Genomic DNA, 25,163 nt, shown 5'->3' on the forward strand with positions numbered 1-25,163 from the left:
CAGACCGGTCAACAAATGAGTTGCTTTGATTTAATCAGGGTTGGAAATCACGTCGTCTTAATTTGATTCATTTTATGTAATGACAAGCAGGCTGATTCCTAAACATATTAGTATCACTGCAGCTAGTATTGGAGCGGACTTTTTTTTTTTGTTGCGACTACCGTCTTTATTTTAAAGTGACTTTCTCGAGCACGTCCCCCCCTGTGCCGTTAAGCCACTGTTGTGTCTGGGGAATAACAGGCAGATGCAGACAATGGGGTTTTTTGGGAGCCTGAAAGGGATCGAGTGAAGTAGGTGGGAAAATGGACTCCCTGTGGAGACCGTGGGGAAATTGATCCTCAGGCTTTGCGCTGAGGCCTACGGTGTGCTTGTGGTTCCTAATAAGTCTGGATATATTCTTATCATCTGGATACGGCGAGTTATGGGTAATGATGGTGACCCCAACACTGTTTCACACACACACACACTCATAAACACAGACACATACACACACACACACACACACCTTGACACAATCTCTCCAGTATATTCATAGCACAGTGCTCAGCATTATGTCAACTCTGATATGAACTCTAAAGGAGTACAATTGGGAACTCATCGTAACTCTTTTCGACTTGATTTAACATTGATAATTGTTACATTTCCCCAAAATGTTCAAGCAAAGCCTGCCTTTTGAAGTAATCACTTCAGACTATAAGTAAGGTTCAGAGACAGTCAGGTTTTCAGCTATTAACGTAATATGGAGAATAACTTGGTTGAAATGTGGACATGACTTTTACCAGGCATAGGCATTGACAAAAACACCGTTTCATGAGTTTGGGGGACGCCAAAAACACATTAGACTCTCCATGCAATATGTAGGCTACAGTGTTCCAGGTACAATGCTGGCATCTGGGAGAACTACATGCGAGTTGGGATAGGAGTTATATTGATAAACATAAATGTATATTCATCTTGCGGAAAACCATAATAGAAAAAAGCGGGGTCCCCGACTTCTTATTAATTATGCAAGATTAGTCTAATTATAATTCAGCAAATGAATGTGTGGCAGAAGGTGTTGGGAAACAGGGCCGGGAGATTTGCATGTTAAGTGGGTAAGGGGAGCGGCTAATGTATGGTAATATATGCGGCAACGTCTCGCTTTAATTTCAACATTTGCAGCTGTGTGCGTCCGAACTGGGGGGGTGAAAAGTTGACCGGAGGGAGGGGGTCGGGGGTGGTCTGTTATAGCACCGGGAAAAGCCCCAACACACAAAAAAAATAGTAGGAAGCGATGTGTTAACCGAACGAATGCTTTGAAAATGATCAAACTTCATTCACACCGTTAGCGTCTCTTCCTGCTTCTCAGGGAACTCGCTCTGTGCTCAGTTTAGCCGCAGGAAACATGTACGCTATCCGAACGGTGGCCTGTCATTTCCGATGTTTCGTCATCGGTGAGATTTGATGATCATGAGAAAGTCACGTGTGATCAAGCCCGTGATGCCTGAATTGGTAATAAACCACAGAACAGAGAGAGACAAAGGTACAGCGCTCCTCTTGTGTTAGACTCTGCAGTGTAGCGGTATCAAGTTGGAAGAGAAAGTTTCTATTGCACAAACGTCTGCAGTGAGGTTTATTTTTGGACAGCAGATAAATGAATGAATGAATGAATGTAATGCCACCTTTCAGATGCGTATCGAGTTTAGGTCCGCACGTAAAGACCGTGAAAACGAAAAAGTGAAATTAACGTACCTCACCAAAAAGTCCAGAAAAAAACCGTAAATGCGCATAGCTAATAATAAAAATAGAAACCGATGTATGAAAACAATAATACAGAGAGAAAGGGAGTTATATGCTGGGTGGAGGGAGGGAGGGAGAGAAGGAGGAAAATTCTGCATGGCCTTTTGCACACATCCAATCCAGAACTAAACTTGCCGGGCTGTGGGGCTGTAGGTCCCGATGACGACGGATAAATCACGATAGCTCTGCGCCAACAACAATATTGATTGTCCTCAGCTTAAATAGCTCAAATCAAGAATTATTGGACACCGTTCTGGAACTAGCGCCGCACCAAGCCAGGTTCTCCTCACAAGGGAGTGAAAGGGAGAGCGATTGGCGTCCAAATCGGGGGCTTTCAATTTCTGCTGAAATGAAGTCTCTTCCCATGCATGCCTCTACATTAAGATGACTTATGTTTTCTGAGAGCGCGACGTGGGAGGTGTGGAGTTTAGAAAAAATAAAAAATAATAAAACGTTAGCTAGTACGTTTCCGTAGAAATAAAAATAGTTCTGCTGCCGCTGTAGTTAGTTTCTCATTTTAACAGCATACATTATGTCGGCTAAATGACGAGGGAGGGGCTATTTTGAGAGTCAGAGGTCACCTGTTGCGCAGGGTCATCCCTGGCACTTCTGTTGGCATTCAGGCCTGCAGGATCGCAGTGTCTGTTTCTCCGAGGTTTTCTTCATGTCTTTGCTCACTCTCTCTGTGCAGGGATGTCTTTCTCTGCTTTCAGTTTCTTTATCCTGCTCGTTATTTCATATCGCTCTCTCTATCTCTCTCTCTCTGTTGGAATGTGTTCCTCACAGCCTCACTCTCTTCCCTCTCTTTTCCATCTCTCTTTCTCTCTCTCAGCACAGGGACTTTGGGATTGCGGCAGGGCTCTGTTGCTATGGCAGCATGCCATGTTGCCAAACTGCGTACACCTGGGATTTGGAGTCTCTCTCTCTGTCACACACGCGCACACACACACGCACACAGAGACTCTCTGTGTTCTCCATCTCTTCTTCATTCTCTCTCTGCATCTGTTCATTCCAGCGGCATTTTCGGTGACTGGCCATTAGTGTGGACCCCACCCACTTTATCAGAACACACACAAACACACACACACACCATCATTAACAATGTGCATGGGACATGTTTTGAGTACACGCATTCAAATACAGGCACATGTGCATGCACACGCATGCAAACACACACACACATGCACACAAACATTCTTGCTTTTTTTTTACAGTAGTATTACACAATTTTCAGTATTCAAATTCAAAGTGCTTTATTGGCATGACAAAAATTACAACTGTATTGCCAAAGCATGGCATTATTCACATAACATATATAAGGCACCACATACTTTGAGTACACCACGTAGTAACATACATACAAACGTATGCGAGCGCGCACACACACACACACACACACACACACACACACACACACAGTGTGACTGCTGAAAGAGCCTAGTTCCAATCTTTCCTCCCTCAGCCCCCCCCCCTCCCCTCCCCCCCCCCTCTCCTGGGCTTGTTCTCTCTCTGTTCCCATGTGGGGGGTTCAGAGACAGCATTGCAGGATACCAAAGTCCCCAGAGTGCTCCATACATCACTTTCCCTGCTTTTTGAAAATGCAACAGAAGCTCTCCTTTCTAATGCCTTTCAAATCTTTGATTTGATTTAAAGTGCAATAACATTTATGGCGGAGCGGAGGCAAATGGAAATGCTTATTATAGCCATTATAACGGGCTGGCACTACAGGAGCTCGGCTTGACTGTTTGCACAGCGTTCAGTTTTACGCTTTCTCTGCCGTCTGCCACCAAACCGATTTTTTTTTTTTTTTTTTTACTTTTAATTTTGGTCGAATACACGGTGTGGTAGGCAAAATCGAAAATAGATCGGCTGTGTTGTTTGTGGTTTTCGAGACCCTCCGCGTTTTCTGGAGCAGGATGTAGATCTCAGAAAGTATCGCCACTGAAATGTTTGTTTCACTTGATATTACACTACGCTCGTTTAACAGAGGCTGTCAATTCAGAGCGACTTGCGTTGTAAGAGAACATACATGCATCCATCTCAGTGATGCACACAGCTGTGCCAGACCTTGCCTCATCTGCAAGTGTATTTGCAACATGACTGAACTAAATCCAATTGAACTATATGAAGAAAATGAGTATAACTGTATTTATTGTATTGGTCTCTTGCCCTTCAGTGCATTTGAGTGTTGGTGGTGTGTTTGTTCACTTATTCATTCTGCAATGCTTTCCTCCTTACAGGTTCTTCTTGAAGTTTTTCCTGAAGTGTAACCAGAACTGTCTGAAGACAGCAGGAAACCCAAGAGACATGAGAAGGTTTCAGGTGAATAGAGAGAGAGACAGAGAGAGAGTGTGTATGTGTATGTGTGCATGCGTGCGTGTATTTCTCTGTGGGCAAGGTGTGTGAGTGTGTGTGAGTTTGTATCCGATTGCATGTATGCTTGCACACTTGATATGCAAGACCATGCATGTTTGCGTGTGCTGGGTGTCCACTGGCTGCACATGTATGTCTGCGTGTTTGCGTGGATATGTACTGTATGTGTGTGTGAACAGTTGTGTACATCTGTGCATGTGTGTGTTTTGGTGGTTATCGAATGAAATATACTGAGGGGGAGAGGGGAGAAAGTCTTCGCGAAGGATATGTGTGACTGGAAATGAAAATGCATTGGCAATTCATATTTCAGTTTTTGAACTCAGAATCTGTTTCTTTGTGTCTTTCATGGAAAAGAAAGGGAGAGTGAAAGTGTGGATTCCAAAGAGTGAGAGAGGGAAAGGGACAGAGGAGGGAGAAGGTGGGGGTGGGGGTGGAGGTGGGGGGGGGGCAGGAAATAGGCTGAGGTGTTTCAGGAAGTTGTCAAGAGTTGAGTGATTGGCTCCAGATGGGGGAGGTCAAGCTCCGTGACCCAGGAAGTGGTCACAGGGGACCCTCCCGCTTCACTTCCTCTGCTGTCTTTCAGCACTGCAGCCCTGTCTGGTATTCTCTCCTCCTCTGCTCTCTCTCTCTCTCTCTCCCTTCCTACCTCCCTCTCTCTCTCACTCACACACACACAGGGTGCCTGTCTCTTTCCCTCTCTCTCTCACTCACTCACACACACACGCACACACAAACAGTATCCCTCTCTCTCCCTCCCTCTATCCCTCCTTCTCTCACTTTCTCACACACTCACGCATACACACACGCACACACGCATGCACGCACACACACACACACACAGACAGGCTCCCTCCCTCTCTCTCTCTCTCTCTCTCTGTAAAGTCTTTTCTGACACACAGTGTAGAGTTATGACAGAGCAGACCCCTCTGAGGTCCTCACTTCAGGTTAAAAGTCGACATGGCTGAGGGCACACAACTCCATGCTGCTCCGTGATCGATAACTCAGACTTATTTAGAGGAGCTTCAGAATTCCTCACCCCAAGTCCCTGTGGCTCTCTCCGTTTGACCGCACCGCGTCTCAGTCTTCACCTCCCAACACCAGAACTTCCGCTCCTCGCTGGCACCCGGTGAATTACTGCTGTAGAGCTCCCCTCCATGCACACGGCCTTGGGTCCCTACAGTACAGAGTCAGTGTCAGAGTCAGATCAGTCACTGCTCTTTGGCTTGGGTGCTGTTATCAGTGTTAGTGTTGCGATAATGCGTTATACGCCATGCACGAACACGCAGACACACAACTGTACACACACACACACACACATGCACATGCACATGCGCACACAACACATGCACATGCACATGCGCACGCACGTGTGCGCACACACACAAATACACTCATGTGAATGCATGATCTGCGGGCGTGTGCATGCACATCCACACACACACACACACACACACACACACACACACACACACACACACACACACACACACACACACACACACACACACACGCACGCACACACACACACACAGTACACGCACGCACACAGTACCCTGAAAAAAGTATGTAGTACATTCAGAGAAAGGGATGCCGACTGTGGGCCAGAAATCTAATTATAGCCCTTATATATCACAGAGAGAAAGAGAGGGAGAGAGAGAGGGAGGGAGGAAAAAGGAAGAGTTTGGTTCATATGTTTAGTGCCAGCGAAGGATTGCTGCTGTGCTTTCAGTGCATCTCTATGGGCTGCCAGACCCAGTTAGAGGAAAAAAAACAAACCCCAAAGAGGGCTTGGCGTGAGGTGCGGAGGTAAAGTGGGCGGTGGTGAGGTAAACTCTCACCCTGGCTTACCGTCCAAAGATGAAGTTTTAAATTTTATTTCGCCGTACGTGAGTCTGGAACTGTAGGTCTGCTTTAGAATGACAGGGTGCACTTGAACACAGGAGCCTCTATCCCCCGTAGAGAGAGAGAGAGCTGGAGAGGGAGAGGGAGAGGGAGAGAGGGGCGGAGGACGTGGAGAGAGGGACAGAAACAGAGAGAGGAGGAGCAGGACAGGTGGAGGGAGTAAAGCTGAGCTGTGCTTCCTGTTTTTAGTTCCACGTTGCAGCGATGCAGCAAAAGATGCAGTGAAAGGGATCCCCCCCCCCCCCCAGTCTCTCTGGTGGAAGTTTTCCACACCCTGACATTAGATTTTTTTAATGTCACCCCACTCACCCCCCTGCCTCCCTGCTCTGCCTGCAGGTGGTCCTGTCCAGTACGGTGAGCGTGGATGGGCACGTCCTGGCCGTGTCTGATAACATGTTCGTCCACAACAACTCCAAACACGGACGGAGAGCTCGCAGGCTGGAGCCGGGCGAGAGTGCGGAGAGCAACATGGAGTACGGTAGGCAGTCAGGGGCATCCCATAATAACACCCCTCCCCCCCACTCCCCAACATGGAGTACGGTAGGCAGTCAGGGGCATCCCATAATAACACCCCACCCCCCCACTCCCCAACATGGAGTACGGTACGGCCCAATCAGGACACCCCATAATAATACCCCCCTCCAGCGTGGAGCATGGTGTGCACAGTTAGAGACACCCCATAATAACACAACAAGTCAACAAGTTCGGTTGAGTTTGGGGTTGGGAAAAATGGGATAAACTCAGAGATAAAATCTAAATAAAAAAAAGACGATGCATCACATTGGAATGTTTGGCCTTCAGCCGGGACTGTTTCTCATGGACAGTGGACAGTCCGCCCTCTGCAAAAACAAGCTGCATTCATTTATAAATGTGTGAGGTGACCCCCCCTCCCCCTCCTTATCTGTCTTTCTCTGCAGCCACCCCCTGCATCAAAGCCATCAGTCCCAGCGAGGGCTGGACAACAGGGGGCGCTATGGTCATCGTCATCGGGGAGAACTTTTTCGACGGGCTCCAGGTGGTGTTTGGGAGCATGTTGGTGTGGAGTGAGGTAAGGAGTGAGTGTGGAACTTGGGGGGGGGGGGCACTGATAGGGCGGGGGGGGCAGGGGGGGGGCGTTGAGGCGTAGGGGAGAAGGGATCCTTCAGCGAGAAAACTGTCTGTCTCTCTGGATAACACCATCTGCTGAAAACCTAAATGCAAATGACCCTTATTCACACTGAGAAAATGCGGTTTGGCTGAACCGTGCAACAGCAATCTGCTGCAGCAGAAGACCATTAAGAGAGGGCCATCTTAAGAGTATTGGCAGAATTAATGCCAAGAACCCCTCTATCGCATATTTAACTCTTCTCCAGAGCAACACACATTCTTCACACGCAGTCGATGAGCAGTAAGAGCAGACGCAGGTGCGTTTTTAGAGTGAGCTTCGTCTGGACCCTCAAAAGGCCCCAGGAGCCCAGAAGAAGCTCACATGGGGGGGGTTTTTGCAGGCCCCACCTCAGGGATGCTCTGCGATCGGATTCACACCCCGCCTCTCCTAAAAACCTCCCACCCCTCTGCCCCCCCCCCCTCCCCCAGCTGATCACGCCGCATGCCATACGCGTCCAGACGCCCCCCCGGCACATCCCGGGGGTGGTGGAGGTCACGCTGTCCTACAAGTCCAAGCAGTTCTGCAAGGGCGTGCCCGGCCGCTTCATCTACACAGGTGAGACACGTCATTCAGTCTGGGGTTCAGTGCATTCAGCCGGTCTAAAGATGGAGCAGGGTGGGAATATGCAGGATAGGATGGGAATATTGCTGGATAGTACGGGAATATTGCAGGATAGGATGAATGCATGCAGGATAGAATGAGAATATTGCAAGATAGGATGGGAATATTTTAGGATGAGATGGGAATGTTGCATGATAGAATGGGAATATTGTAAGACAAACTGAGAATATGCAGAGTGAATGAGGAGGTGCTGGAGCTGGATGGGGGTAGGGGGGGTGGAGGAGGGTGAGACATGGGAGAGGTTATGGTGCTAATGATATGTCCAGTGTGTGATATTATGATTTTATTTAAAATGTTGGACACTGTCTGTCAATGTGGCTCATGGAACAATGGGTCAAAATGGCGGACTGTTCCAGCTGGTCACCAGAACCACCCCTGGGCCAGTCAGCCCCGACCAGTCCTCCTTCCTCACCTGCTGGTAGACACATCTGTGTGTGGATACGCCACATTCCCAAACGAGGCTGATCCATTACACGCAGCAGTGCTTCTCCACAGATTCTCTACACGCTACAGATGCTCAACTCTCTGTCTCCCTGCTGTAGAAGCTAAAACATTCCTGTATAATGTTCATTGAGGGGGCCAGTACAATACTGTGGCAATGGCCATTCTGTACTATAACACAGACCAACTGGACTCTACTGTAGTTAAGAAGCAGAGAGGACCAACGAAGTGCAAGAGCTGAGTATCTGGATAGTATAGAGAATCTGTGTCGCAGGTTAGTGTGGAAACAGATTCTGTATGCTATCCAGATACTCAGCTCTAGCACTTCTTTGGTCCTCTCTGCACACACGCTGTATGAACCTGGATCTGTGGTGAACACATGACAGTGACTCCCTGTGTGTGTGTCTGTGCATTCCTCAGCTCTGAATGAACCCACGATCGACTATGGGTTCCAGAGGCTGCAGAAGGTCATTCCCAGGCACCCCGGTGACCCCGAGAAACTGGCCAAGGTGAGTGGCACACCTGCGCATACGTGCACACAACCCCCCCAAAAACACACAAATATAAAGCAATTTCATACTGTATACTTACATTGTAAATGTAGATTCACCAACCGGCATAAATGTTTGTACGCACAAATACACTCAGACACACACACACACGCACGCACACACACACACACAGCATCACACACACACACACACTACACACACACACTTGCTCCATGCTCACTTCCCTTGCCTCTTCCTCCATGTATAGGAGATGTTACTAAAGAGAGCTGCTGACTTGGTTGAAGCCCTGTATGGAAACCCACACAGTAATCAGGTAACTGGACCACAACGCCCCTCCTTCACATCCACATAAACACGCACTCAAATTCTCACTGGGACACAGAGGTTGAAGTCTCTTGTTTTTTCAGAAAATAATAGAAATGAAATCCACACTCACTGTGAATTACTTAACAAACATGAAACAAGTGCGATGCATAGTATAAAGAGACAGACTGATAACAGCCCTGAACCTCTATTTCTCCCCCCCCTCTGCCTCACTCTCTCTGCCCCCTATCTCTCTCTCTCCCTTTTTCTCTGTCTCTCTCTCTCCTCTCTCTCTCTCCTCTCTCTCTCCCCTCCTCTCTCCTCCTCTCTCTCTCCCTCTCTCTCTTCTCTCCCTCCTCTCCTCCTCTCTCCTCTCTCTCTCTCTCCCCCTCCTCTCTCTCCCTCTCTCTCTCTCTCTCTCTCCTCTCCTCTCTCTCCCTCTCTCTCTCTCTCTCTTCGCTCGTCTCTCCCCCCTCCTCTCTCTCTCTCTCTCTCTCTCTCCCCCCTCTCCCTCTCTCTCCTCTCGCTCTCTCTCTCTCTCTCTCTCTCAGGACATGCTGTTGAAGCGGGCGGCCGACATCGCCGAGGCGCTGTACAGTGTGCCCCGCCCCCACAGCCAGCTGCAGGCCCTGCCCAGCTCCCCCGCCCACGGCAGCGTGATGGGCATCGGCTCGTACCCCTCCCAGCTGGGCGTCAGCATCGGGGAGCCGGGACAGGCCAGCGCGCAGGGTGAGGAGGGCACCCCCACCACCACACCCCGCCCAACCCCCATTTCGGGCTCCTACTTGTCCCTGTCTTGCCCCTGAAACACTTCGTATTTAAGGAGAGGGCCCTGGCCCTGGGCCCCTGTAGGCCCTTGTGTGGCCCTGTTTGGCTCCCAGGTTCTCAGGTGGCCCTTGTGTTGCCCATGGCCCCTGTAGGCTCTTGTGTGGCCCAGTTTGGCTCCCAGGTTCTCAGGTGGCCCTTGTGTTGCCCATGGCCCCTGTAGGCCCTTGTGTGGCCCTGTTTGGCTCCCAGGTTCTCAGGTGGCCCTTGTGTTGCCCATGGCCCCTGTAGGCCCTTGTGTGGCCCTGTTTGGCTCCCAGGTTCTCAGGTGGCCCTTGTGTCTCCTTGCTCGTCCCAAAGAAAGTCAGCTCCATTACGAGACCTCTCTAGGACCATAGGACTGAGATTCACCCTCTCCTGTTACATTTACATTGAGTCATATCTGACACACGTCCTCTCCTGTTACATTTACATTGAGTCATTTAGCAGATGCTCTGATCCAGAGTGACCTCCAAAGTGCACGCTAAAAGCAATAGTGTCGTTGGCGCAAAACCTACAACGTGACATCAAGCGCTTAACCCTGTTCTGCTTAGCACAGAAGACAGCTGTATAACGAGCACTGTTCGGGACCTCCCGCTGCTCCAGACTCCAAATTCATTAAAAAATTGGCTCCTCGCGAAGGGAGACACTCCCTGTCTTTATACTGCGTTCCAGATCAAACACTGGATGTTCTGCTCATTACTCAGTTCACTTTTTAATTTTATTTGTCGGGCGCTTTTTTTTTCACAGAGACACAAAAAGGCGCTTCTTACAGAGAAACGGGAACTAGGGAAATCATGAAAGACCGAGCATGCATCTCCAAAAACAGCAAGTGAGATTTTTTACAAATCCCCAGTGGGAAGTCAAGTACTTTAACAGTGGCAGGAAAAAAAAAACTCGGTGTGAAGAAGTCTCGGGAGAAATTTGGCTGTTGAGAGGAGCCCATCCTTCGCTGAGCTTGGTCATGTTGACACATGGAGATGTGAGAGAGGTCCACCCAACGCCTGGCCATGTTCTTCACTAATAAGCCAAGGGTCCATTCCTTCTCACAAATTATGCTTTTAGCAATTTATGCTGTCTTAATCATAGACCTGTACCATAATGCTGAGTAATACGTGCAAGGACCAATCAGATTGCAGGGAGAAAAAAAATCTCACAAACTGTAATTCCCTTTTCAGACACTCTAGAAGTAAACTCGTTTTAAGCTAATTCAGCTGACTGCTTTGTGGTTCTGTGGATTGAGCAGCAACACTGTGTGGAGATTTCTTCTGTGAGCCTAATCTCTCTCTCTCTCTTTACCTTTCTCTCTCTCTGTTTCTCTCTCTCTCTCCCTCCTTGCGCAGGTTACATCCGTAACTCCAGCAGCTTGTCTCCGCGGGGCTACCCCTCCGCCTCCACCCCCCAGCAGTCTGGTTACGGGGGTGGCGGGGGCATGAGTGGGGGGTATGGGGCTGTGCCCATGTCCAGTCTGGGGGTGCCGGGGTCCCCCGGTTTCAGCAGCGCTTCTCCCACCAGCTCGCCCTACGGCAGTGAGTGTTCCTCCAGCTCCTTTTACTCCCGCCCCAACCCTAACCCTAACCCCCCAATCCCATTTCCTGTGTCCTCCATTATCAACCTCTACCTCTCTACTCTGATTCTTCTTCTCTCTCTTGCTTCCTTCCTCTCTTCCCTCTCTCTGTCCCTCTCTACTCCTCTGCCACTCACATGCATGCACACACACACACACACACACACATGCATACACACAACGTGGCCCCTCCCCCTGTGTGCTAATGGCTTGCATTTACACAGCACTTTTTATCTCATGATCTTAACACGCTTAATAGTGAAGAGGGGAAACTCACCTCAGCCAGCACCAGTGTGGAGCCCAGCGGCCATTTTACACCTGAACGCTCACCATACATCAGCCTCATCCTCGAGTCCTCATTCATACTCTAATGCAGATGCTCTATTGGCAGGAAATACATTGTTAATATTGCCCAAATGTACAGAAATTCATTTGAGCACTCTCTCTTTTACCACTTTCCACTCATAACATGTTTGTCTTGCTTCCCACACATCTGGAGAAGTGTTGTATATCGTGTTTCTTGCGGTCATTTACATTTGTGTGTTGTTTCGGCGGCGATCCGTGACGGAGCTGACCCGGTGTTTCTCTCCCTCGCGCACAGTCATGCCCTCCAGCCCCACGATCCCGGGTTCGAGCTCCTCCTCCTCCCTCCTGCCCTTCTCCTCCTTCCCCTCCTCCGCCAAGCAGAAGAGCGCTTTCGCCCCGGTCCTGAGGCCGCAGGGGTCCCCCTCCCCCGCCTGCCCCGTCTCCGGGGGCAACAGCTTCAGAGGTAACCCGTCTTCGATCTCCACAGCATCCCGCAGCACACACCCCGCCCGCTTCTCCTGTACAAACCACACCCAGGCCAGATATGTACAGTACATACAGTACTTTAACTAAGGATTTGGCACAGAGCCTGGATTCTGATTCTGGCTTTAGTAGTGTAATGTCACCCACGGATCCACACAGACTGCTACCTGCCACTCATGTGCATCCAGCTATACATGTTTAACCAATGACCCAGTCACATGACAAACAAATAGGTAGTAGCATAAAGCAGCAATAATAATAATAATCATATATGTATGAAGCACTTTCAATGTACTCAAAATGTTGTGTCCTCAGTACATCCAGCTGACCAGCTGTACTGGCCAGATCATGGTACAGCACTGTAAAACATGAATGACCAGAAATGAATACATAAAAATTATTGTAAATGGTAATCACTGTTAAATGGACACTCGCCACATACCTCACTGACTCAGTACTGCCACCACAGCTAAAATGAATAAAATAAAAAATAGTGAAATGATCATAATCTACTAAATTAATGAATCTTTTTTTCTCTACTCTTAGCGATGACAGGCCTGGTTGTCCCTCCGATGTAGCAGAAGAGACCCCCCCCCACACCCCCCCATACCCCCCCATCCTGATCCAACACCACTCTCCAAAACCTCTTTCTGCCTGGGGAGGTCGTGGATGCACTTGGGACCCCAACGGCAAACTGAGCTTTCCGCATAATTCCCACAAGCCCCTGTTTCTCCCAGCATCCCCGCCCCTCTGCTCCCTGAACACCCGCCTCTTCGCCTTAGCCGATTGGTAAAGACGAGACGTCAACAGACGGATCGGCCACACCGATTGGACGGAATGCAGGACGGAAGCATAAAGAGGGGACCAATCCAACGGGGTTGGGCGTTCAGTCCAGCACCGATACAGAGATGCAGCCTGTTGAGCAGGATCTCCCGAGGCCACCGTCCAGGGAACTGTCCAGAGAGAGCCTGCATCAGGGCATCGTCAGCTGAACATTCCAGTGACCTTTCACCTTTGACCCCGAACACGCCCCTCCAGCCTGATGCACGGAGACCCACGCCAGCAGAGCCGCTTGCCGTACGAGCAGCCGTGCGACACCGCGGCGTTCTGGTTTTAGCTGAGCCGCGGCAAAAAGAAGATGGCGGCCTGTTGCATCCGGTTCGGTCTTGTGCCGGCAGACGCTCACAGCAGTGCACGGTGACTCTTTGAAAAGCAGGGTGCCATTTCTCTTTACTCGCCCAAAAAAGGACGCTGTTGGTGCTTTTGTAAAGACGTTACTGGTGCGAGAAATCCTGGTTCATGAAATAGACCTTGGAGGTGATTTACATTCTGTGGCAGAGGATCATTTTTCTTTTCTTTTCAGGCTCGGTCTCTTAAGTTTATACAGAAAGAACTCTTAATCCTGCTGTTGCAGGCCTGAAAATAGACTACATCCTATATCGATTTATTTAAGAAAAAAAAAACAACCAATTTAACTTATTATTATAGTTAGGATTAGGAATAATATAAACGTCTTTCATTCCTTTTGTAATTGTTATGATTATTGTTGTTGTTATGATTATGTTATTATTACATTGACATTATTATTGTTGTTTCTCATTCAATATCACAATAAGCTCACAGATTATGCCTAAGAAGACAGATGCTGAGATATAGAAAATGAGGAGGACAGACTCAAAAAAAAAAGGGAAAAAGGTTAATGACTTCTGCATTTTAAAAACTTTTGTCATGTGTTTTTGGTTTTGAATAATGACTGCTCCGCTCTGTGTAATGAGTGATGACAGCGCAGGAGACTTCTTTGGCGGTAAAACCATGGTTCCCCCCCTCCCCCTCCCTCTCCCCCCGCGTCCTCCCTCCGAGTCTCAGGAGGGTCACGTGTTCCCCCGCTGTACGTTTGTTGTTTATGCATGCCATTCCAAAAGCACATTCCTTTCATCCTTCTTTCGCCTTGTGTTGCAAAATATGAATGATTGTTTTTTTGTTTTTTTAATGATGGTAATGTGTAATCATACCTCACTTGATTTTATATTGTTTCCCAGTTGTTCAGTCTCTATGCAGTACACTAAGAAGCACAAGTAAGAAATGAATAAGACACAATGTATAATTTTTTTTTTAAAAAGCAGCTCACTTCGGTCGGTGCCATGGTACAAAGCAACGTTGAGGACGGTCTCTCAAAAATGTCATTTGTATGTATGGAGGTGTAATGACTTTTTTTTTCTTCCAAATAAAACAAAAATGTGTTTTAAGAAATCACTCAGGGCTTGCGATTTACTGTGTGTGTGTGTGTGTGTGTGTGTACTTGCGTGCATGTGTGTGTTGTGTAAATCTGTAAAAATGTAATATAATCTGTGTAAGACACTCTGGTAAGAGTGATAAATGCGGAAATATAAGGAAAAATTGCGAAGCATTTTCTTCATTCTTCGGCAGGGTGGGTAAAGATGTATTTATTTCATATTTTGTCTATGGCAGCTAAGCCTTTTGTGCAATTACTTAATTTCATATCTAAGCAGCGAGTAAAATTAGACAATCCTCTCTCTCCTCCATGCCGCTGTTGCCCTTCATTCATCCCCTCAGCACAGGTAAGAAGCTGTAGAATAAACTACAGACAAGTCTCTTGCTCTCTCTTTCGGTCTTTCTTTCTCTTTTGTCCTTAATGGCTTTTCCTCGCTAATGTAATTAGCACTGGTAAAGGAGGGCACTTAATTACCAGACCTCTTAGATGGAGTAATTAATGCTATGCCAGTAAACAGCGACTGTTTCATTAACACCAATGCTCAAAGCAAGGAGGGGGGGTAGGGCTGTGTTTGTGCGAATGCAGTGTGCGTCCCACGCGCGTACGTGTAGAACCGCATATGTGTGTGAGCGTGTCAATGTGTATGTGTGTGTGCGCTTGTGTGTGTTCACATGCATGCGTACTTGTGCGTGAGTGTGTGTGTGTGTGTGGCCCGTGTCCACGTGGGGATATGTTTTAAGAGTTTTAAGAATGTTGGAATGGGGCAGGATTGCTTCCAAAGGACCCGTCAAACAGAACGGCAATGTGCAGAAGCAGCTAACGGCTGGCTGGACTGCAGATAACCATGATGAAGAGGAGGACGCTGCACAGAACCATGATGAAGAGGAGGACGCTGCACAGAACCATGATGAAGAGGAGGACGCTGCACAGAACCATGATGAAGAGGAGGAGGCAGCACAACATCATACTGAAGAGTAGAAGCCAAGCACAGCGCCATGATGAAGAGGTGAAGCCAGGCACAGCGTCATGATGAAGAGGCCAGCCACCAACCAGTGGCTACAGGGAACCCTCCTCCTCGCACTTCAATGTCTTATTCACTTCTCTCCTTCTTCTAGCACCTTCACGTGTCACTTGAAATCCCAGGCTGCTATCTGTATCTGACTGACTCTCTCTCTCTCCCTCTCTCTCTCTCTCTCTCTCTCTCTCTCTCTCTCTCTCTCTCTTTCTCTCTCTACCCCTCCTCCCGTCCAGATTCTGCTAATTTGACAAGTGAAATATTCAGCTGTGTTGTCAGCACCTCCGTACTCATCCAGCAGACACGTCCCTCGGCCCAGCGGAACGGCAGCCATATGCTCACTTCAAGTTGATTGTTTGTTGTTGTTCTCGCTGTTGTGTTCAATGCGCCATTTTAGCATCTTTTTGATCGCGTGCTGGATTTTCAAGAGGACATTTGACACCTGCATGCCCCCCCCTCCCCCTCCTCCCTATGTATTTACACACCCGCAAATGCGGAAGGTAAATGGGTGTTTGTTTATACTGCATCAACTAATACTTATACCCTATTTCTTCAAATATAAAAAAAAAAAACTTTCCATAAGTTTATCATAGGAACATTTATCGTAGGAATGAGAAGATTCTGAACTTCTCTCTCCCTTTCATTTCCATTAATTGATGACAACGTCGCGCTGTGATCCGTTTCCCCCCGAAAAGAACAGCTTGCAAATAAAAACAGGTGCTGTAAAAAATCTCACGTGACTCGGGGGCCCATTAAAAATACGGGAAGGGTAGAAACGGTCATTTAAGGGAAATAAAAAGCAGCTCCGTGGCTCCAGAACCCAGAGCCGCCGTTGTCTCCTCTCAGGGGATGTGTTGTGTTTATATACCCAATTAGCCCCATGGCTACTCGGCATCGCTGTGACCACGGCGGCCATTAGACCTCAGCAACGGGAGCCTCCTGTTCTCGTTTAGCCGTAATGTCCGTGGTTGGAAGCTACAATGTTCCAGAAGGGAGGTGCGAGAGACAACATAAGCATATATATTTGTATATTGGCTTGGGACCTCCATCCCCCCCCCACCCTACCCCTACCCAACCCTGCACCCCCCCCCCAAAAAACCCACCCCGCCAGTCCCTCGGGTGTCAATTTGCCCAGAGAGTGGGGTGGCAGATGGGACAGAAACAGACCTACCCCTGGGGACTCCTACCCCCCATTACACACACACACACACACGCACACACACACACACACATCCCTCCAACTCGTCCTCATCTGTCCGTTTTTCTTTCTTTTTTCCTCCTCATCCTAATAAACCGCACACTGGCAAACAGAAGCACACCCCTGCCCGCCGCCGCAGTTCCTGCCACCCGGACGCATGCGACATATGCTCCAAATATTGCGACAGATAGGGCGCAGCCGAGGCAGCCAGCTGCACTCGATCAGTCTCAAACAGTGAAAAACACGTGAAGCCCCCGCCCTTGTAACATCAGCCAAAAAAAAAGCTCTTGTTTTTTCCCGGCAGCGCCCCCTACAGGCCTGGGAAGCCGGCGCTGTAGCGGGTCGACGATGGAGACCTAACAGCAATCGACTGTGCAAAAGAAAAATCTGCTGGTTTGTCAGTCCGTTATTTCAACAACCCTGTCTAGTGAGGCATATTATAGGAACAATGTAATCAACACATGCACTTTTTTGTGCCATACTATTGCAATTGATACAAGGCGTTTGCTTTCAGAAGATCACTGTTCAGAAGATCCTTAGCTATCTGAAACTGACTGGGGGAAAATTCTAATTTCAGTTAAAAAATGTACACTCTTTTAACAGAAAAAAAACTCTTAGGAAAAACAAGGAGGAGGAATCATATCATTCATTCATAGCATTTTTATTACCGTAGAACAATACGTACAATTTTCCATATTTACTTCATTTTTGTTATACATTTTTTATCGGGTGTAATGAGCCAATTCACAGTTCTCACAATGAAAGAATAATCTTCGAGTGTAATTAGCAAAACTCATGTCTTTGTCATTCTGTGGTGTATTTAATTTGAAACACAGATAAAGAGTTCACCAAAAAAGCTAAGTCAGGTGACACACTGGCACGTGACAAAATATTTTACCCAAATCAAAAATGGTAAAAATGACTTTCAGTTAGAAGCTTCTGATGAATGTGACTGGCTTTACTCTAGTTCATGTGAAAGAGATTTACAGAAAACAAAGAAAAATCTTAGATATGCCAGTGGCAGTTTGCTTTAGCGTAGCTTCTTGTTCACATACCACTGCCTATAGTACGCAGAGCACGTCAGCATATATCTATGATCTATGTTATTATAATAATTAATTCAACTCGGATGTATACCCAAGAGAGCCTGTGCATGAAATTAAGAGAAAGCGTAGCAACGCTGCTAGCATGGGGAGCTGAACGGCCAGGAAACATAATCATCTCCCTAGTGATAGAACAGCCTTGCCACAGCAACAGCCCAAAATCTTGAAATGTGGGCCTAGACCTTGCATTACAACTATAATTGTGAACTGGTGGTAAAGCACAACCTGGGAATATACGTCATTCAAACTGTTTATTCAAAGTGCCAAGTAACAAAATACAAGGACAAAGCCAAAACTTTTTGACAAAGTTTCCAAAACTGACAAATGTACTGAGTTTATTTCTGTGGTACTGATCAGAGACTGTATGGTACACATGTTGTTGCAGCGGGCTCAAGCCATTTTGTTTAAAAAAATGAAGGTGACTTTGCCATGGTACATCTACTGCTTTAAACTAAATAATGGCATTTGTTGTTTAAATGTACCTCACAGATGACCGAACAGTGTCATTCTTTATCAAAATTAGTGTTATCAGATCTTGCCTAATGAATCCTTCTTGTGAGATCTTCTGGGCAATAACCTTCAGTTGGTGCCAACCAGCAGCAGAAGTGACCTGCTCAACTTCATCACTGTAAGACAAAATTGTCAGCTGGCCAGATAACTGCCATAACTGTTTTTTTATTTTTTTTTATTTTTAACTGCCATAGCTGCATTATCAAATCCCTTTATACTGGGGGAAGCACGGAGGTGCAGCGAGTAGCGCTTTCACAGCCAGAAGGTACTGAGTTTGAATCCCGTCCGAGGACCTTTACGTGTGGAGTAAGCATGTTCTCCCTGTGTCCGTGTGGGTTTCCTCCGGAAGTCCAAAGACATGCAGATCAGGTTCGCTGGAGAGTCTAAATCGTCCCTGTGGCATAAATGTGTGAGTGAATGGTGTGTGGGGCCTTGCGATGGATTGTTAACCTGTCCAAGTTGTTCCTGGCTTTCACCCAATGCATGGGATTGGCTCCAGGCACCCCATGTTACTGCTGAAAGGCAACTTCGAGGTGATCATGAAGTCAGTAGGCCCCTTTCCACCACATAATGGAAAGAAAATAGTAGGCCTACGACAATTGAAAAAAGACAGCACTTGTAAAACTTTATTTTTCAAATAAAAAGCAATTGAAGATATGGTTATTCAAGGTGTCATACAATCAGATACAAAATTTGGCAATAACAGTTCGCTGTTATTCAGTAGCATACGATATATACATAAATTGTTTTCCAGTTTTTAAAACCTGTGCGTGAAACACCACGTGATAAAATGTCATAAAGTCATTGTGGCACGCGGTGCAACGGCCATATTGGGGTTCAAACAGGTAAACAGCGAGCAAGTGGACGAAACAACTTGGTTAGCCTCACAATCCCGTAGCATGTTTAGTTGCGTACATTATTTTTAAACCGTTGTGCCGGAGAGACCAAATATTGTAATTAAATGAACCGCTAGAACTATCTAGTGATTTTATTGTCAGTTTAATAAGGTCTGAAACTGGTCCAATTTTGCCTAATGCTATATATTGGTTCATTTTAAAGTAGGGGTGCGCGGAGGTGAATAACTCTTTGGTCCGGTGATTAATAATACCTACGGAGGGTGACAGCGGTGGAGCGCTCAACACGGCGAATCTGCGTGGCAGGAGAGAAACCCCACCCTGTCTAATTGACCCTGGTGCCGGTAGGACATCAATCACTGCTGCTCCGAATCCCCGCGTATTGAAACACATTATTCAAGTCTAGGTTAACCAACTTACTGCGGTGTTTTCCTGTAACAATATTACCTTCATCGACGTCTTCCACGTGACTTCTTTTATATTGGTACAGTGAGTCTCTACAATGTAGTCGATAATCGACGTAAGAAGTAAATGCTTTTCCCCAGGTATAATCTATAATCGCTAAATGCAATCTAAATCAAACTTTACGGTGTATGTAGCGCACAATGGCACACATTTGTTTTTATATATTGGCCTTAACGTGTGGCGCAAATATTTAAAACAACAATAGCATATTATCAGTGAATTATTTGCTCTCAATTGACAAAACGTGGCTATGTATTACAAAATACAAGAAAATCCTTTCGGCAGAAATGTTTGTTGTTTACACCCTTAAGAACTAGTTATTTATCCCATTCACAGCTAGCGAGGCGTCATATTTTTGCATTTCTTGTAACCAAACAAGTAGGCTACTGCGTGTAACGGTTTCGAGAATCGAGACGTGCAGTAATTAGGCCACTTAAGATTTTATTTATTTATTTAAAATAATCAATACAGTTATTTTCAAAGTTAGAGCTTTCAAATAAGCGAAGAAGGTAAATAAATAAATATGTTTGTCAAACTGTTGTGCGGAGGATGTAAACCGCAAAGATATCTTCTGTGGTTAATTGAGCTGGTGTTGACTGAAAGGAGGAAGTTGCAGAATATGTGTTAAACACGGTCAAGCCTTTTTTTCTGAGGGAAGAAATCACTCGGTGTGTTAACGCTGCTGGTGGGAAAACAAGATCCCTTCAAGCCAGCAGACGACTCTGGGCCAAACGTGGTTGCGTTTAGGCACTCAAGGGTCAGTTGTGGCTATAGCAAATGTACTGTATCATAGGCCAAAAGTGGCCCATCAGTAACCACCCACATTTAAGGTTTACATATCACATATCCTTCTGCTCTGGGCTCTCGATGCTTCACACACATAAAACAGGCCACATGGGCATTTGATAGCATTATTGACATTTTTGGAATTACACTTGATTGTTCTTTTAATGTCAATAGCATAGCCCAGTCTTGGATGGAAAAAAATGTTTCATAAGTTTAGTATACCTGCACTGAGTACAATTAGTGCACCTGTCATTAACTGTAGGGATAGGTAAGGACCCCCTTGTTCACCTGAGCATATCCATCATTTTTGACCTGCTGGTTCATAAGGATCATACCCGAGACACAGTCTTATCCAGGTTGAGTTGTGGCTGTGTTCTGGCAGCCAGGTTTGGATCATGGATCTATCGCCGTCAGTCTTTGGCGGTATGAGGGCCGAATTAAAGCAGTATGGACCCAGCACTGGGCCTTCACTCAATCTCTCTCTGTGCTATAGGAGATGGGAGTGTTCAGACTGTAATGTGACAGAACGTTTGATAAACTACCGCTTTATTCTTTCCTGTCACTTTTTACCTTGTTCTGAACCTTGTACCTGTTCTTGCTGGACTTTGTTCTGTAGGAACACCCTGCCACAGCAACCCCAGAGATTGTTTTCCCCCCCAATTGATTTGTTTTCCCTGCTTCTGTACCAAAGGCCAACCATTGACTGATTTTTGCTCTTTCGTACTGCAAGTTCAGACCAGTGCAGAAGAAGACCGGTATCAGAAGATAATACACTTGTGTTTTTGCTGGCGTACGAGCAGTTGCCGTTTGACCACGACGCGAACCAAAAGCCCGAGACGGGGGCTCGGTTACTACGGTAAAACTGCGAGCCGCGGTTTCTTCGCGTGCGTGCCGACTAACTTCTGAATGGCGGTTTGGGGGGGGGGGTTGGGGGCGTCCTGCCGCGGGATGCCTGGCGGGCAAGCGGCTGTGGCGGACCCACAGAATAAACAAGAGGCCGAAGACAGGAGCGCTCTTCCCTTCACACCCTGCCTGTCTCACATGTGGTTTCGCTTCCCTCGCCAGGAAACGGCTGGACAGCGTGGGGGGGTGGGGGGGGGGGCAGGGGGGGAGATATATATCAGAGCATGAGCATGGGGGGGTGGTGGTGGTGGTGGGGTGGTGTTGGGGGGGCTGTGAGCGGGATAGATGATTTCTCATCCCCCAAAGGGTGTCTCTGTCATGGCAGGCTTTCTCCAAAAATAACTGTGTTTTTCTCCCTGTAAGAAACTGGTAATATTCTACCTGGTAGGAAAAAAACTAATCTCTAGAGACAAAGAGGGATGACAAGTGTGTGTGTGCAATGAAATGTAATATCGGTTCTTCTCTCGAGTCTTCCAGAAGAATCGCGTGGCGGAATTTTTTTTGTTGTTGGTTACTCTGGCTCAAAAAGTCAACAACCACGGTTGCTGAATCTCTGGTATATTACCCCCCTTGGTGTAATAATTCTGCATATTTACGAACAAAAACAGGTAGTGCTCTCTTGTGTCCAGGCCTTCCTGCACAGAATCGCTGGTGCACACCCTATTGAAGATCAAAACAAGTCCTGTAATGCTGCAGAATGACAATGGCATCTACAGGTTGGCCTAATAATGCTGCTCAGTGTCTGACCCTTATTCCTTTAAAACCTGAGCACTTTCCTGATCGATTCAATTAGCAACCTTGCTAATTTCATCAATTAAAAGGAAACACAATTGTGGAAAATAATGCAAGCTGTTTTCAGCAGTAGGCCTACTCATGAAATTACATTATGTAAATTTTGTTATGAATTCAGTGATGTCACCACCTTGATGGGAGAATCCAGTTCTGCTTTTTTATTCTACTTAAATATAAGTAAATGCACCGAATCTCTGCAATTTACAATCGAAGGTAACCTACTACCACTAAAGATTCAACTGTGGCTTAATTGGTACTCTATATGGGAAGGTGTGCCCTGGTTAATAAGATGGATTTATAGACACTTGTTAACAGTAAAATATGTCTGCGTGTTGTGCATTGGCTAGTTATAGCAGCATGTAATCTCCGAGTAGAGATTGGAACTGGCCTTGATTTGATAGAGCTCTTTGGTGCCATCTGCTGGTCGGTAGATGTAAGGTGAGGCAGGCAGGGTTATCTCTGAGATACACTGGAACAGTTTTTATGAAAACGGGTTGAGGGTCATGGGGTCCAGTGCTTCAGTTACATGGTGTGACAGTGTCACAGTAATGGCAGTGCTTTTGTATGCCACGCAAACATTAGCTGTTGATGAGTTGAAAGTAGAAAAAAATAGAAGAGAAAAAGACTAACTGACTGCTGTAATAATGTTTAGCCCTTTACCCTTCTCATCCGTTTCAGTGGTCAGAAGACAGTCAAAGCCCAGCAGCAGCATTTGTACGTGCGTCTGAGATGTCAGAAGTCTGAGGGAAAACTTGCATGGTCTGTGAGACTAGACCTTGTTGCCTCTGCACTCTACTGTCTGAATTTGAATGGCGAAGATCTGGAGAGGATTTCTCTGAGAAATGTGGGCCTACCTGACTCACCAGCTGCGTGGACTGCCGCCTGTCTCAGGTCCTGCGCTCGGGCGAAATCAAATCGAGCTCGGGACGCTAACGCCCCGCCGGTCTGCCCGTAACATCTGCGGCCTGAAAACCGCCAAACTCCGGCTCTCGCCCGCGCCAAACACCTACCGTTCATTAATACGCGGCGCGGTATATAATCAAATAAATACATTAATTAACAGGGTCGGGGGGAGGGAGGGGGGGATATTCTTTGCATTAATTACAGAGTCATTACCATATCAATTAGGGGAACGGGAGATCGTGTAATTAAAGTTTAACTGGCAGCACCTGCCTCTGTGCTGTTTTCTCTAATCTCTCCATTGTCTTTGGACAGGCTTCCCCCCTCATCAATCTAAAGTGCCGCTGGAATTTGGGGATGTTTTTTTGTTTAGGTTGCTCGAGGGGGGGCGGAGTGGGAAATGTCACCTAGCAATCTTATTGATGGGCAGGGGAAGTTCAATTAGGGAGAGACAGGTGGGGAGGGGCGGGGCTTTTGTTTCACAGATGAGAGGGTGGGGGGGGGACTTATGAGAGACAGAAGGAAAGAGATGGAAATGTCCTTCTGAGCTTTGAGTGTGGGAAAAGTACTACACAAATAAAATGTATTTGTTATTATTATTTGTGAGAGAGATAATTAAATATGCCGACTCAGAAAGAGTAGTTAGTTATGTATACATATCTCATATTGGCATTTTTTACTCTAATAGAGCAATATCTTCGTGGAGGGAAATTGTAACTGAGGTTGCACTGCCATTGTACCTGTGAGCAAGGTGCTTAGCCTGGATTGCTCCAGTAAATGCCCAGCTGTATATATGGATATTAAAGAATGTATGCTGTGTAAGTCACTCTAAATTAGACTGTCTGCTAAATGGCTAAAGTATAATAATAATAATACTTTTCATGACGTTAGATCACCAAGAGGACCTATAAGGTGTGGTCTCAAAGCCTTGTTCTTGAAGCATTTTTTGATTAGTTCAGAGTAAATTCATTTGATTGTGATTTGTATGTGGTAATTATATTAATGCCGGTAAGCACACACTGTGTGCCTACTGGGAGCTGCGAGATTTATAGTAATTGCAAGATCTTGGATGTAATTGTGTTGCCCATGTGTGAGGTAAATTTTTATTTATTTTTCTCCAGCTCGTTAGAGGCGTCAAACAAAACCACAAGACAATAACAGTTTAGTCAACAAGATCATTTAAATACCAGCCTGTGAGCCAACAAGCAATAGCATCACTCTACACAAGCAGCTACTTCTTTATAGCATTTGTAGAAATTGGTGTGCCTCTCTGGACATATCGTGTTGTACCCTGGAAGAAGCCGTACAACCGTTTGAATGGTTATTTCACAGACTTACCGTCTGCTGAGTAGTACAGTCTCTAAATAAATGGTGAAACATTTGTTAAAAAAATTTTGTATGCTAATGTTGTCATTTTAATATGTTTATAATGTTAAACACACATTGGGAGAAAGTGTACGGAAGTAACAGAATACCACCAGTAGCCAAAACAGTTTGTGCTGAGGTCCTCTGTTTCTGTGGTAGGATAGCCGATGCAGTTTTGATAAATACTGTGAAGAAACTGGTTTTGCTGGTTTCTGATTCTCATCTTCGCTTTTTAACCTTTCCTTCTTTATTCAAGTTGGGCTGCTGAAGACAAACCAAAATCAAATAAAATGTTTGTTATGGAGGCTTTCAGCACTGTTGTTCGTGCATCAGCAAGATGCGTTTGACTTGACCGATATGAAACAAAAGGGCCTCCGATCACTCAGAGGAGCCAAGATGGCGACGTCATCAGAAAAATAACTCATCACTCTAAAATAAGCTATGATGGCACCTGGGCTTTTGACGATCACTGGTATACAGGATGTGAGAGAAGGGTCTGAGAACATGGTGTCAGACCTGGGGGTCAAATACCTATTTGAAGAGCTTTAACTCTGCATGTTTGGAAACACTCCTGAAGCTCCCGGGAGATTTTTCAGGAAAGCATGTAACAAAGCAAAAAAACTGAGTAGTATGAAAGACCTCTCTCTGAATCCTGGTGACAGTTTGAAATTATCAGTAACCTGCAGGAACGTGTTAGTGTTTAAAGTATTAAAGTGTTTAATACCAGAGCTCCAAACTTGAGTCAGGTTTGCTGGAGCTGTGGTGTTGGTAATCATAGAAGGGGGACAAGGTGTTCATGGC

The 25,163-nt window shown here is 46.5% G+C and overlaps 1 protein-coding gene across 1 annotated transcript in view; it reads left to right on the forward strand.

The window, feature by feature from the left end:
* The window catches only part of ebf2 (EBF transcription factor 2), a 43,780-nt gene extending 29,289 nt beyond the window's left edge, over positions 1-14,491 (forward strand). Inside the window, exons 7-16 of the mRNA XM_064353792.1 lie at positions 4,020-4,101; positions 6,391-6,532; positions 6,972-7,102; positions 7,630-7,756; positions 8,684-8,772; positions 9,023-9,088; positions 9,630-9,807; positions 11,226-11,411; positions 12,051-12,218; positions 12,785-14,491. Of these exons, the coding sequence (XP_064209862.1) occupies positions 4,020-4,101; positions 6,391-6,532; positions 6,972-7,102; positions 7,630-7,756; positions 8,684-8,772; positions 9,023-9,088; positions 9,630-9,807; positions 11,226-11,411; positions 12,051-12,218; positions 12,785-12,816 (1,201 nt within the window). The 3' untranslated portion in view covers positions 12,817-14,491. The remainder of the gene's footprint in view (positions 1-4,019; positions 4,102-6,390; positions 6,533-6,971; positions 7,103-7,629; positions 7,757-8,683; positions 8,773-9,022; positions 9,089-9,629; positions 9,808-11,225; positions 11,412-12,050; positions 12,219-12,784) is intronic.
* The last annotated feature ends 10,672 nt before the right edge of the window (positions 14,492-25,163 follow it).

Source organism: Anguilla rostrata, chromosome 10, assembly GCF_018555375.3.
Source record: "Anguilla rostrata isolate EN2019 chromosome 10, ASM1855537v3, whole genome shotgun sequence".
Lineage (NCBI taxonomy): Eukaryota > Metazoa > Chordata > Actinopteri > Anguilliformes > Anguillidae > Anguilla > Anguilla rostrata.